At 47.9% G+C, this 13,617-nt stretch overlaps 1 protein-coding gene across 3 annotated transcripts in view; it reads right to left on the minus strand.

Moving 5' to 3' along the window:
* Positions 1 to 13,617, minus strand: part of arid5b (AT-rich interaction domain 5B) — a 154,172-nt gene that overhangs the window by 23,789 nt on the left and 116,766 nt on the right. For all 3 annotated transcript variants that reach the window (XM_080205419.1, XM_080205420.1, XM_080205421.1), the window contains one exon: positions 12,007 to 12,104. In XM_080205419.1, the coding sequence (XP_080061545.1) occupies positions 12,007 to 12,104 (98 nt within the window). The remainder of the gene's footprint in view (positions 1 to 12,006; positions 12,105 to 13,617) is intronic.

The following is a 13,617-nucleotide window of genomic DNA, read 5'->3' on the forward strand; positions in this document are numbered from 1 at the left end:
TCTCTCCAGCCTCCAGCAGAATGCCAACTTATCACCTGACTCAGCCCCACAGCATCAGGGACCAGGGTTCAATTCCGGCCTTGGGTGACTGTGCGGTGTCTGCTCGTTCTCCCCGTGTCTGCGTGGGTTTCCTCCGGGTGCTCCGATTTCCTCCCACAGTCCAAAGATGTGTGTGTGAGGTGGATTGGCCATGCCAAACTGTCCCCGAGTGTCAGGGGGAATTAACAGGGTAAATACTACAGGGTCTGGGTGGTAGGCTCGATAGACCAAATGGCCTCCCTCTGCATTGTAGGGATTCTCTGAATCTGTGATATCACCGGTTTAACAAAAATAGTCTGTCATCAGTACAGCTCTCCTTTTCTCTGTCATCTAATCCCATTATTAGCCCTGCAATTAACAGAAACACCATCTTTCTGTCATGTGCTACACTGCGCTTTTAAAACGTACATGGGGTGGTTAAAAGCGGCTGTGATTAAATTCAGGGATCACAGAAACATGATGATGAAGCGAATGATGAGCGCTCCGAGAAAGGCCAGTCAAACAGGGTGCCGTTCAGAAGTGGAGCTTTGGAACACAGTCCCAGGCAAAGGATAGACTGGCTTCAGAAAATGATGCTGTAAGCAGATTGAGCTTGGCTCTCCTCTGTAATCGGATTCCACCGAGCGAATTACAGCCTAGTAACTCACTCCCAACCCCGGAACTGCTGAGGTAACTGACCCTCACGCAGCAAAATCCAATCACGTCTCCTTCCCCAGGAACAAGCCTGTCGTTCCTCAAACATTCTTTCCGACACAACTCCCAGGATCGGGACAACACCACAAAGTACAGGAAACAGGCTTTCTGCTGGTGGAAAGAAAAATATGAAATTTCTAACAGAGCCTCTAACAGATTCTTTTGGGATCTATGTAGCTTTCAAATCATGAGTGAGGGCTTCGATCACCTACTGTTCACTGGAAAGCATACGGTCAACTTAATCACAGAATTCCTACAGTGCAGGAGGCCACTCAGCCCATTGAGCCTGCACTGGCCACAATCCCACCCAGACCCTATTGCTGTAATCCCATATATTTACCTTGCTAATCCCCCGACATTAAGGGACAATTTTAGCACAGCCAATCCACCTAAACCGCACATCTCTGCACTGTGGGAGGAAACCCACGCAGACACAGGGAGAACGTGCAGACTCCACACAGACAGTGACCCCAGCTGGGAATCGAACCCCTGTCCCTAGAGCTGTGAAGCAGCAGTGCTGAGTGTGTGATTTTGTATAATCTCATACAACATTTTGCAGAGCCCCTTCATCATGAGGGCTGCAATAGCTGAAGAAAGCAGCTCACTGCCACCTTCTCGAGGATGTTGGACTCTCCCTTACTCGCTATCGATCGAGCCCATGCTCAGGTCCCTCACCTTTCCCTGTGCTGGTTCCCTCGATCAGCTGTCCCATTCACCCGAGATTAGCTAGCACTGCAATCTCACCATAATGGATCCTTCTGCTTACCAGCTTTTTAATCGGAGAGCTCCGTCTACGATGTACGATCAGCACACTTCTGTTCCCAACACTTTGATTTTGTTGCTGTTTGACCAAAGTGTTAACGGCTAACCTCATGCTCTGTAGCATGACTAAGACTGTTCACTATGTCTTACCCGTACTGAACTCTTGCTGCCAGGCTGTGCCACATTCATTTATTGAGAATAGGCACGCGAACAGATGCGCATGAGTATAAAACCTGAAGGCATTACAACTGCAGAGCTGTGTACGCGCTCTGCTGAAAGCAAACGTGAAATTAAAACTGGATTGTGTGACACACTTCCTTTTGAGTGATGTCATGCTGCAATTGTTTAAACTGCAACAAAGGGCAACTACAGATGGGCAATAAATGTCAGTGTTGCCAGAAATGTGCCATCAACAAGTAAAAACCACACACAATACCTTGACAGAGCAGCACAGTGGTACAGTGGTTAGCAATGCTGCCACACAGCGCCAGGAATCTAGGTTCAATTTCAGCCTTTGGATGACTATGTGAAGCTTGCACTTTCTCCCCGTATCTGTATGGGTTTCCTCCCACAGTCCAAAGGTGTGCAGGTTAGGCCATGCTAATTGTCCCTTAGTGCCCCAAGATATGGAGGTCAGGAAGATTGGCCATATTAAATTGTCCCACAATGTGTAGGTTAGGGGTATAAGTGGGTTAAAGGCATGGGATTACAAGGATAGGCAGGGGGGTGGGCCTGGGTAAGATGCTATCAGAGAGTTGGGGCAGATGTGATCGGCTGAATGGGCTAAATATTTCAAAAGGAAAATCTTGCAAGGGAGAATTTAAAACGTTCGATTGGGAGTATTAGAAATGTACTAGGGACAGTCAGCACTCTGCACTCATTGGCAACTGGCTCAGTGCAACCTGCCCAGTGTCAAAACTGCCAGTGGGTGGAATGACATTCAGATCACATTGTTTGAAAGCTTCTGCCAAACCAAAGGCACCTTTTCAGAAGAGACAAATGAATAAAGCTGGATAAAAACATGAAAACTGCACGCATTTCAAAAATATTTTAGTTGGAGAAGAAACAGCATTGGAGGTTGTGTATAGTCAGCTAGAATTACTGAAATGGGGGTGGAGGAACTGATGTGTATAACACCTTCCGTTTTCAAATCCTGTAGAACCCTGTAAACATTGAGCCGATACAAAAGCAGCATAGTTACTAGGGTGAGATTGAGCAGAGATTAATCCACAGAAATGATATCTAATGACTGCCTACCCCGCTTCATGGAAATACACAATAGCTTCCATCTATAATGTATTCTGATACTTGACCCATATTTTAAAAACAATACTTTAATTAGGCTAGGTGCAATAAAAAGCAACTCCCCCGATATACTGTGAACTGCCCATTGCAATATAAAAATATCATTAAGTACAGCACAGATTGGATTTAAAGAATCCAGAATGCTTCATCTTCAATCGCAATGCAGTGACACTTAAAGGGAGACGTGCCAGGCACGGAACCGGTCTCTGGGGCAAGAACTGAGTTAAAATAAACAATGGAGGCAAGAGGAGGGGGACTCTACAATGTGAACATCGCTGGCGGCACAGTGGTTCGCCTCACAGCGCCAGGGAACCAGGTTCGATTCCTGGTTTGGGTCACTGTCTGTGTGGAGTTGACACGTTCTCTCCGTGTCTGCATGGGTTTCCTCCAGTTTCCTCCCACAGTCCAAAGATGCGCGAGTTAGATTGATATGGCTATGCTAAATTGCTCCTTAGTGTCAGGTCAGGCTAGGATAAATGCATGGGCATAGGGCCTGGGTGGGATTGTGGTCAGTGTAGATGCAGTGGGCTGAATGGCCTCCTCCTGCACTGTATGACTCTATTGCTCAGCCCTCCCACTGCTCTGCGGGAAAGTGGAAGATGACACTACCCTGCAGACTCGATGGGCCAAAGGGCCTCTTTCTGTAGGGTTCCTTGATTGGAATTTCCACCCTAAAGGCATTGTGGGTCAACCCACGGCATTGTGGGTGTACCTACACCACGTTGACCACAGTGTTCCCAGAAGGCAGCTCACCATCACCTTCTCAAGGGCAACTAGGGATGGGCAATAAATGCTGGCCCAGTCAGCGATGTTCATATCCCAGAAATAAATTCAAAAAATTGCAGCTACTGGATTACACAAATATCCATCCACTATCCTCTTAATGAGAGCTTGGGGAAATCAAAACACCATCCTTGAGAAGCCACCAAAATAAGTTTTATAGTTATTTACTCACAGGCTGTGGACGTGGGTAAGCTCAGCAGTATTCCAAAATACCTTTGAGGAGGTGGTGGTGAACCGCCTTCTTGAACCTGCTACAGTCTGTGTGGTGTAGGTACACCCACAGTGCTGTTAGGGAGGGAATTCAGTGAAAGAACGGTGATGTATTTCCAAGTCAGGATAGTGCGGGACTGGGAGGGGGAGGTGTTCCCAGTTACCTGCTGTTGTTGTCCTTCTGGATGGTGGAAGTCACAAGTTTGGAAGGTGATGTGGAAGTAGCTTCAGTGAGTGGCTGCAGTGCATCTTGTACATGGTACGCACGGGCACTACGGTGTGTCTGTGGTGGAGGGAATGGATGGTGAATGGTAGTGGATGAGGTGTTGGTCAAGCGGACAGGTTTGCCCTGGGATGGTATCGAGATTTGAGCGCCTTTGGAGCTGCGCTCATCCAGGCGAGTGGGTAAAAATCCCGGCGTCTCAGTGAAAACCCAGCCCAAGTCTCCCTTCAGTAACTGCAGCTTGCAAAAAAAAAGCCTCAAAATGTCGAGTGTAGTCTGTCTGATTTGTGATTCTGGCTGTTATGACTTTGGTGATGAGGAAATTCAGAGATATGTTCCCGAGGTGCACTTTGAGCTGACTCCTTGTTGGGGTAAGGTTACAGTAATGTGAGCCCGAGCTGGATGGAGTGCCACGCTCTGTTTTAAATTAGTCAGAGGAATTGTTTATTGAAGCAACTCATGTTCATCATTCTGGGATTTGGACACTGCAAAATACCGGAATTGTTGAAGTCAGCAATTGAAATGAGGTTTTGTTGAGCTGTTTGGCACTGCACTGGATCAAAGATCAGCAAAACACAATACTACATGTAGCCTGGCATTCTGCCAACCTCTATCTAGCGTGCCGAAAAAAAACAGATGACAATGAGTAGCTTCTTCCCTGTTACTCGGTAACCCTCCATAAATGTACTTTCCAGCACAGCAGATTTATAAATAACTAATTCGGAAAAGAGAATGAGGAAGAGTACAGAACTTCCATTGAGGTAGCGCCTTTCGGGACTTTATCCACAGCACGTCACAAGCCGACGAATGCTGTTGCAATGCAGCGATCTGTGCACAGCAGGATCCCACAAACAGTGCAGAAACAAGCAGCTTTCAGAGTGACACTGGCAAATATTGCCCAAGGGAGCGGGGAGAGAACACTCCAGCTGTTCCCTGAATAATCCCTCAGATCTGTAATGCCCACCGCAAGGGGTGGGGCGGGGGGACTTAAATGTCAAATTCAAAAGATGGCACCGCCAACAGTGCAGCACCCGCTCAGTACCATGCTAGTGCCAGCACAGATCACATTTCTAGGGTGGGTTGTGAACTTGGCATACTGGTTAGCACTGCTGCCTGACAGCGCCAGGAACCCGAGTTCAATCCCCGTCTCAGGTCACTGTCTGTGCGGGGTTTGCATGTTCTCCCCGTGTCTGCGTGGGTTTCCTCAGGGTGCTCCAGTTTCCTCCCACAGTCTGAGAGATGTGCTGGCTAGGTGAATTGGCCGTGCTAAATTCTCCCCCAGTGTACCCGAACAGGCGCTGGAGTGTGGCGACCAGGGGATTTTCACAGTAACTTCACTGCAGTGTTAATGGAAGCCTAATTGTGACTAATGAATAAACTTTTACTTTTACTTTTTTAGCGCACAAACTTCTCACTCAGAGGCAGACTTGTTATCATGGAGACAAAGCTCAATGTATCAAAGATGGAGCTCTTAACTACCATCTATGTCTTCTCTCTTAGGCAATCTCTCAGATTGGAGGATGTCTGATCCCATTCCATTTTGGAGGGTTCTTCAGTAGCTGGTGTGTTTAATGAGTGAGACCCTGCCATTCTTTTATCAACCTTACAAAAGGCTTTGACTTTTGTCCACGGCGAGGCAGCATCCTCCGTCAGACCTGCCTGCCCCAGTCACCACCCCCCACCTACACTATGGCCAGTCGCGAGCCGTGATCCTCACCAATGTAAGTCCGGCTCTGCTAAAACTGGGGCTGGACAAGGCTGTGTCATCATTGCACCAACTTGCTTCTCCATCTTCCTTGCAACAATACCACACCTACCCCCCCCACACAGATCACCCTGAGCACGGAGATAATTGACACAAACTTACACCGCCTCAAATCCAAAACCAAACTCACTCCAACCTCCGTCTTTCAGCGCCCAATATGCACTTGTTTGCATTCACCCCAAAATGGAGTTCACTGCTGACTCTTCCAAGACACGGAACTAATTGGATCATTCACTTGTCTCCAGACTGTGCCCCTTTACGTTTGAAAATACCATCTTTTTAAACTTTCAACTGACTGGAAGTTTTGCGTTTTTAAACTTTGAGACAGGACAAACTACCGTTTGAAGACGACACACAGTCACATCCCCTTCACAGGAGTACAAAGAATGACACATCTCCTATAATTCAGAGACCCATCAAAACCTGCAACCGTCTAAGGAAGAAACATCAAAAACGCAAAATGCTGGGAAATAAAACACCACAAACAGGCCTCCCCTCCCCCCCACCAAAACAAAACCCTTTGGAAATACACAGTTGGTGAAGTATTTCAAGCCAGGCTGCAGGCACTGTGGAGCGATTACAATGAAGCTTCCAGCAAAGGAAACACGTTGAAAGCCAAGCTCTCCCTCGCCCGCCTTTGGAACGAGTCTATTACCCGGTTCAGAAACTAACCTCACCAGAAATGTACCGGCAAATCGAGATCGTGTAATAATCGCAACATCTACGTTTGATCACTGTCGCGAAATTTGAGAATCCAAATCAGGTGCAGACTTATAAATCTATGCTTCAAGGACAATCAGAGGGCATTGGACTTTTTAAACTGGACACTAGGGGGGCATTGCCAAGAGGGGTGTGTGGCCAAGAATTTGGGGTGGGGGGTTCGGGGCACGGCACACAGCCAAGGTGGGGGGGGGGGGGGGGGGGGGCACGGCCAAGGTGGGGGGCACACGGCCAAGGGGGGTGGAGGGGGTGGCGCGCAGCCAAGAAGGGGCACAGGATGTGTCACGTTTTTATGGTTTTGTCCTGGCTTTAAGCATTAGTAACCCCACCCTCACCTTATCCAATGGCCATTTGTGTGTATATCTGAATCTACATCACAGAGGTGAATTAACACTGATGATTTTTTTTTAAATTTCCTCAATGACTTGTCGTGAATCTGAATGCTCACGGTTTTGCTCTAAAGATGCCATTTGAAAAACAGATCACCAGATTATTTAACACGGCGCAGTGACAACATCGTCATCTCACTAACATTTAACTCACTTTCTTCCCCTGCTTGAGTCAGCCCTGGGATCCTTTCCAAGAACAATAACGTGTCTTTGACAATCTGGTCGGATGGCTTTTCAGGAGGAAATCCTTCGCGTTATCTAAAAGCAGCTCGGTCAGGACCCACCTAAAGATTCCACCCTGGAAACAAGGTGCTTTTTCTGCTGTGAACATCCAGGGAAGGATCAGAGGGGAGAAAGTTCAAGCACCAGGAAGATGTGTTTTCAAACTAACCACTCCCAAATGCCAGTATTTAAAATCAATACTCCCTCAGTAAAGACAACAGGCGGCGGGGAACAATTCAGAAACTTTCCACTTAAACCAGGAATTGCATTAACAGATTCCGCTCCTCATCCAGTTAATATTCTGCAGTAGACAATTCCAGATCTTTTTAAACTGACTGACGCAAACTCTGTTTAAAAACACACAAGTTCTCAGGACGTGGGCAAGTTTGGATTTGGTCAGGGACCTGGGTCCAATTCTGGTCTTGCGTGGATTTCCTCCTTGTTTCCTCCCACACTCCAAAGATGCGTGAGGTTAGGGTGATTGGCCATGCTATATTGCCCCTTAGTGTTGGGGAAGTAGCAGGGTAAATATGTGGGGTTATGGAGATATAGGGCCTGGGGGGGATTATCATTGGTGCAGACTCAACGGGCCAAATGGCCTCCTTCTAGGATTCTTTGATTCTATGACTGTCCTTCCCTAGTTGCCCTCATGAAGGCCAGGGCAATTGTTTTACAAACAGGTTACTGTTGTTAAGGTATCATCACACCCATTCTGTTTGCTTTGACCCGTTGGGAAAAGTGGGGGAAGTGGTGAAGGATTTCTGAACTGATTATTGAACCTTTTTGAATACTCCTTCCACGGCTAACAGGTCCTGGTGTGGGAGTCGAACCCAGAACATCTGATCCTGCCGCAGGAGTGCCACCCAGCGTGCCACCAGGTCTCCGCACTAATGAGCTCATTGTTAGGCCACCTCATAAGGACATTAGGAATTAGCTGCACATTGATAAACTAGGTACAAATCAGATGACCACAGCAGTTTTGCGACGCTGACAGATCCAGTTGTGTAAATCAAAAGTTAATCCACCTCAGTTTTGTGACTTCTCACTGTGGGATTTGAACTCACTGACACCAGCTCACATCATTTTTAAAGTGTAACAATCCATCTATCGCGGTTAGGGTTTCTTTGACCGCTTTTTCCACAGCAACGTGGAGGAGGAAAAGTTAGATTTCAGGATTTGCCATATCAAGCAATGTTTATTCACGCAGATTTCATTTTAATAAGATAGAGACTAAAGCAGTTCAACGTGCTAACGAGTTAACACGTTCAACATGCTAATGAGTTGTACCCTGAAGTGGTTTCCCCCCCTCTCCCCAAAACATATAACATAAATCTCAGGGACGTGGTCCAGCATGGTTTACTCAGGGCTGGAGAAATGTCTTTGAAAGGGTGGTGAGTCTTTCGAATCCTCAGAGGACTGTGGCCGTGCCGTCTATTTAAGGCCAAGAGGAATTTCCTCAAGGGAACGGCAGCCACAGGCTGAACGGCCCACTCCTGCTCCTATTTCTTATGGAATGCTTTCATGGACTTTTTGGGATGAGTTTTTTTTTATTCCATTGTGGGACATGGGTGCTGCTGACTGGCCAGCATTTATTGCCCGTCCCTAGCCGCCCTTGGAGGGTAATTGAGAGTCAAGCACATCGCTGTAGGCCAGATCAGGTAAGGGTGGCAGATTTCCTTCCCTAAAGGACATTCAGATGGGTTTTTCCGACAATGGTTTCACGATCATCAGTAGAATCTTAATTCCAGGTTTTTTTTTATTGAATTCAAATTCCACCATCTGCTGTGATGGGGTTCGAACCCGGGTCCCCAGAACATTAGCTGAGTTTCTGGATTAATAGTCTAATGATATTAGCACTGGGCCATCACCCCCACAGTCTGTTTTGTGCGCTGTGTATTCGGTGGAAGAAAACACCACTCGTGGCAGGGGCTCTCCGACACCCCTGTGATGGCTAACACAGAGGGGACATAGCTTTAAATTCAGGGGTGGTAATTATAGGACGGACGTCAGAGGTAGGTTCTTTACTCAGAGGGTAGTAAGGGCGTGGAATGCCCTGCCTGCAGCAGTTGTGGACTCGCCAACTTTAAGGGCGTTCAAATGATCAGTGGATAGGCATATGGATAATATTGGAATAGTTTAGGTTAGAGGGTCATTAGATTGGTTCCACTGGTCAGCGCAACATCGAGGGCCGAAGGGCCTGGACTGCGCTGTAATGTTCTACGACGCTGCATTTCTCCTCAGATTGTGGACCCAGGAATGTAAAAGAGAGGCAGAAACACACGGCGACTGTCAGACATTCCCCCAGAATCAGGAGTTTGGAGAAGAAAGTTATAAGTTAAAGCTTGATTCAATCAAGTGAAACAACTCATTGATGTGGGGAGATGTAACAGATTCATTATTTTCCACGAGGACTAATTAAACTGATTGAATTCAGTTGCTGTGTGAAATATTCGAGCCACTTTACAATTGCTACCCGGCCTGCTTTTACTAGGGATCGGTCATCCATACGGCGCCTTCCTGCGTTGTAACTTTGACGTACTTTCAGAATTTTGGGTTGTGTGTTACTAACTGGCAGCGACGCACCATCAATGCCTGGGAAGGTTCACACGTGTTTTATTAGAATGAGTCCTGTACGTGGGAAGCACTCCTTCCAGTCCTGTTCTCGGGGCTCTGTGTTACTACACAAACCGGGTTAAATTCTCTGATACGTTACTACGTGTTTGTGGCCTGGGAATCCCATTGAAAACCCATCTACTGTATTGTTACACAAGACGATAGATTGGCGAACACAAGCTGCCCAATAAATCTCCCAACTTCCAGACATGCGGAGAGAATTATCCCAAGTGCAATTTAGACAGTCCACAGAATTCAATCCTCATACGCTAAGGGTTGCTTAATGTTCTAAATCAAGATCTTTTTTGAATGCTGCTATACTTTGCTCGGCGACTACAGATCCCTCCAATAGTTTGCAGACACCGTTTGTGTCTTTTAAATTAACTCATAAACAGATCTATGTTTACCAACCTAATTACAGGGCTGAATAAAATTAACTTTAAACACACTTCTAACAGGAGCGCAGAGAGAGAGAGAGAGAGAGAGAGAGTGTCTCATCAATGCTGATTTACAGTTAATCATCAGTAATCCAACTAATTAAATTTGGAGCGGCGCAGAACTTTAGCCAAGTGAGTGGTAATTTGTAATAAATTCTGACAATGATGGATCATTTCTGAGCAAATTAAGGCTGAGTAAGAGGTTTGTTTCTCGCGTATAGGAGCTGATTTGAATTAAAACAAACTATAGGCAGGGCTTGGACTGGTTAAAGCCTCAGGGATATTAACGAAATCATCAGCATTAAATTATTCCTGCTTTGCTTAAACTAAAAGCTTCCATCCAACATCAAAACCACATCACAGCAGAAGAAAATCAAATGAATTCATTCTGCACTGGATGTAAAATAAACCTCCCCAAAATAAAGCAGAGTGCACATTGAGAAACCAAAGGCAATCCAGCCCGAGAGCCCAGCGCCCGACTGCAGCAGATTAAAACACAAGCTCCGATCAGCAGCTTTCTCAGATTAAGCCATTTCTTGCCTGACGGGTGGGGGAGAAACAGATCTCTGAATCAAGCCCGTCTATCAGTTTCCAGCGCCAGCAGATCATTTCTGCGTTTGACAGCTTGCCAGATTTTAAAAAAAACACCCACAACAATCCTAGCTGTTGTGGAATCACCAGGGCTGGATCACACACTGAAAAAGCCTTCAGAACGACTGGAGTCATGCAAAACTCTCACAGAAAACTTGCATTCTGGCACCCAGGATTAAACAGTATTCCAAACTAACCGGCATTCTGGATTAACCAGCGTTCCAGTTCAGGCTTGCAGGTTAACAAGAACCGCGGATCAGAAGCCCGGGATTAACCGGCGCCGGGGATCAGAAGCCCGGGATTAACCGGCGCCGGGGATCAGAAGCCCGGGATTAACCGGCGCCGGGGATCAGAAGCCCGGGATTAACCGGCGCCGGGGATCAGAAGCCCGGGATTAACCGGCGCCGGGGATCAGAAGCCCGGGATTAACCGGCGCCGGGGATCAGAAGCCCGGGATTAACCGGCGCCGGGGATCAGAAGCCCGGGATTAACCGGCGCCGGGGATCAGAAGACCGGGATTAACCGGCGCCGGGGATCAGAAGCCCGGGATTAACCGGCGCCGGGGATCAGAAGCCCGGGATTAACCGGCGCCGGGGATCAGAAGCCCGGGATTAACCGGCGCCGGGGATCAGAAGACCGGGATTAACCGGCGCCGGGGATCAGAAGCCCGGGATTAACCGGCGCCGGGGATCAGAAGCCCGGGATTAACCGGCGCCGGGGATCAGAAGCCCGGGATTAACCGGCACCGGGGATCAGAAGCCCGGGATTAACCGGCGCCGGGGATCAGAAGCCCGGGATTAACCGGCGCCGGGGATCAGAAGACCGGGATTAACCGGCGCCGGGGATCAGAAGCCCGGGATTAACCGGCGCCGGGGATCAGAAGCCCGGGATTAACCGGCGCCGGGGATCAGAAGCCCGGGATTAACCGGCGCCGGGGATCAGAAACCCGGGATTAACCAGCGCTGGGGGTCTGCTGCCTGGGATGAATGAATGCTTTGCTTATTAAGCGTCAACAATCACCGCCTGTTTTAGAAATCAGTCTATTGTCTCTCCCGAGTTAGATTTGGGTGGTTTCTAGAGTCTGTTAATTCTCATTAGCGATTACGGGCTCTCCCCCGATAGTTTAATGATTACTACATAAAGCTAACATTCCGAGTGCTTTTCCGATTTGGTGCTAGAAGGTGCTACAGTTATTAGTTCAGAAAGACTCCTGCACAACAGCCCGTGACTGCATTGCTTTTTCACCAACCTTACCTCTCGTAATGCCTCCGAGTGCATGTCGCTGCACTGGTACTACCCGGGTTTCCACCCAACTCATCATAAATCTGCTTCCACTGTCGACGGGCGGTTATCTGTCACAAACATAGCGAAGGAGTTAGTTAGCAGCCTGGGATTTACATTCCGAATCCTGGTCAGTGACCAGTGTCTTTTCTGAAATCCTGCAGTGGACATTCTGCCAATTTTCAGATCTATGGGTCCATATAATCCCCTTAGGGAGTATTACAAAAACCAGCCAGACTCCCCTCCCCGTAACTCCATCTCCTGCTCTTGCACCCACAGGAGTCAGTGGATTAGTAACTCAGAGCCGCAGGGTAATGCTCTGCAGACCCCAATTCGAATCCCACCTCGGCAGATGGTGAAATTTGAATGGAATAAAAATCTGGAATTAAGAATTCACTGATGGCCATGAAACCCACCTGGTTCACTAATGCCCTTCAGGGAAGGAAATCTGCCATCCTTAACCAGTCTGTCCTACACGTGTCTCCAGAGCCACAGCAATGTGGTTGACTCTCAACTGCCCTCTCGAGGGGCATAAGTGCTGTCCCAGCCAGTGACACCCACGTCTCATCAAAGAATTGTTTTAAAAGATTCAAACTCGCCCAAAATTAAAGGACTAAACAGGGATAAGACAAAAAACAAAAATACAAGAACCTTTTCCCCACAGTTCCTTTCAGTCCACAATTTCTAAACTCTGTTTTATAAAAGCTCCATTCATTCCGCACTGACCTCCTGCCCTATCTCCCTGTTGAGGGAAAGCTCGCTTTCATTCCTTCAGTAAGGACGTCAGACGTTGCAAATGGCAACCACGTCATTGTCAAGTGGCACTACTCCCAACGAATCCTGACAGTTAGAGAGAAGGAGGCCACTCAGCCCATCAATTTTAACCTCTCCAAAAGAGCATCCCACCCAGCTTTCCCCCCGCGCCGAATCCCCATAACTCCACATATTTACTTCGCTAATCCCCCTAACCTAGGCATCTTGGGTCACCGAGGGACAATTTATCCTGGTCAATCCACCTAACCCGCACATCTCTGGACTGGGGGAGGAAACCGGAGGAAACCTACGCAGACACGGGGAGAACGTGCAGACTCCGCACAGACGGTGACCCAAGACCGGAACTGAACTCGGGACCCAGGCGCTGCGAGACAGCAGTGCTAACCACAGAGCCGAGTGACCAGAGGCTGTGCCCCTGCTGAGACAGGCGGATTTAATATGCGTCATTTCAGAGTCCAGTCAGGCAGTGACACCCGATTCAAGCCACACCCTGCTTCCCCTGGGTGTGAAGTCACAGTTGTTGTGGACCAATAGTAAACCTGCAGTGTGAACACCCCGTGAATGATACACCAGCTTCCACATGGTAAGGTATTGAGTGAACGACACAATGAATATTGTAAGGCATTCGATTTACACTGCCACTCTCTGTTAGGTTTGCAGTTATAGTATATACTGTTGCTAGTTAATAGACCCCTACAGTGCAGAAAGAGGCCCTTCAGCCCATCGAGTCTGCACCAAACACAATCCCACCGAGGCTCTACCCCCATATCATACCCACTAATCCCTCTAACCTACACATCCCTGGACTCT

Source organism: Carcharhinus amblyrhynchos, chromosome 17 (genome assembly GCF_965287045.1).
Source record: "Carcharhinus amblyrhynchos chromosome 17, sCarAmb.v2.hapA, whole genome shotgun sequence".
In the NCBI taxonomy this organism is placed as follows: Eukaryota; Metazoa; Chordata; class Chondrichthyes; order Carcharhiniformes; family Carcharhinidae; genus Carcharhinus; species Carcharhinus amblyrhynchos.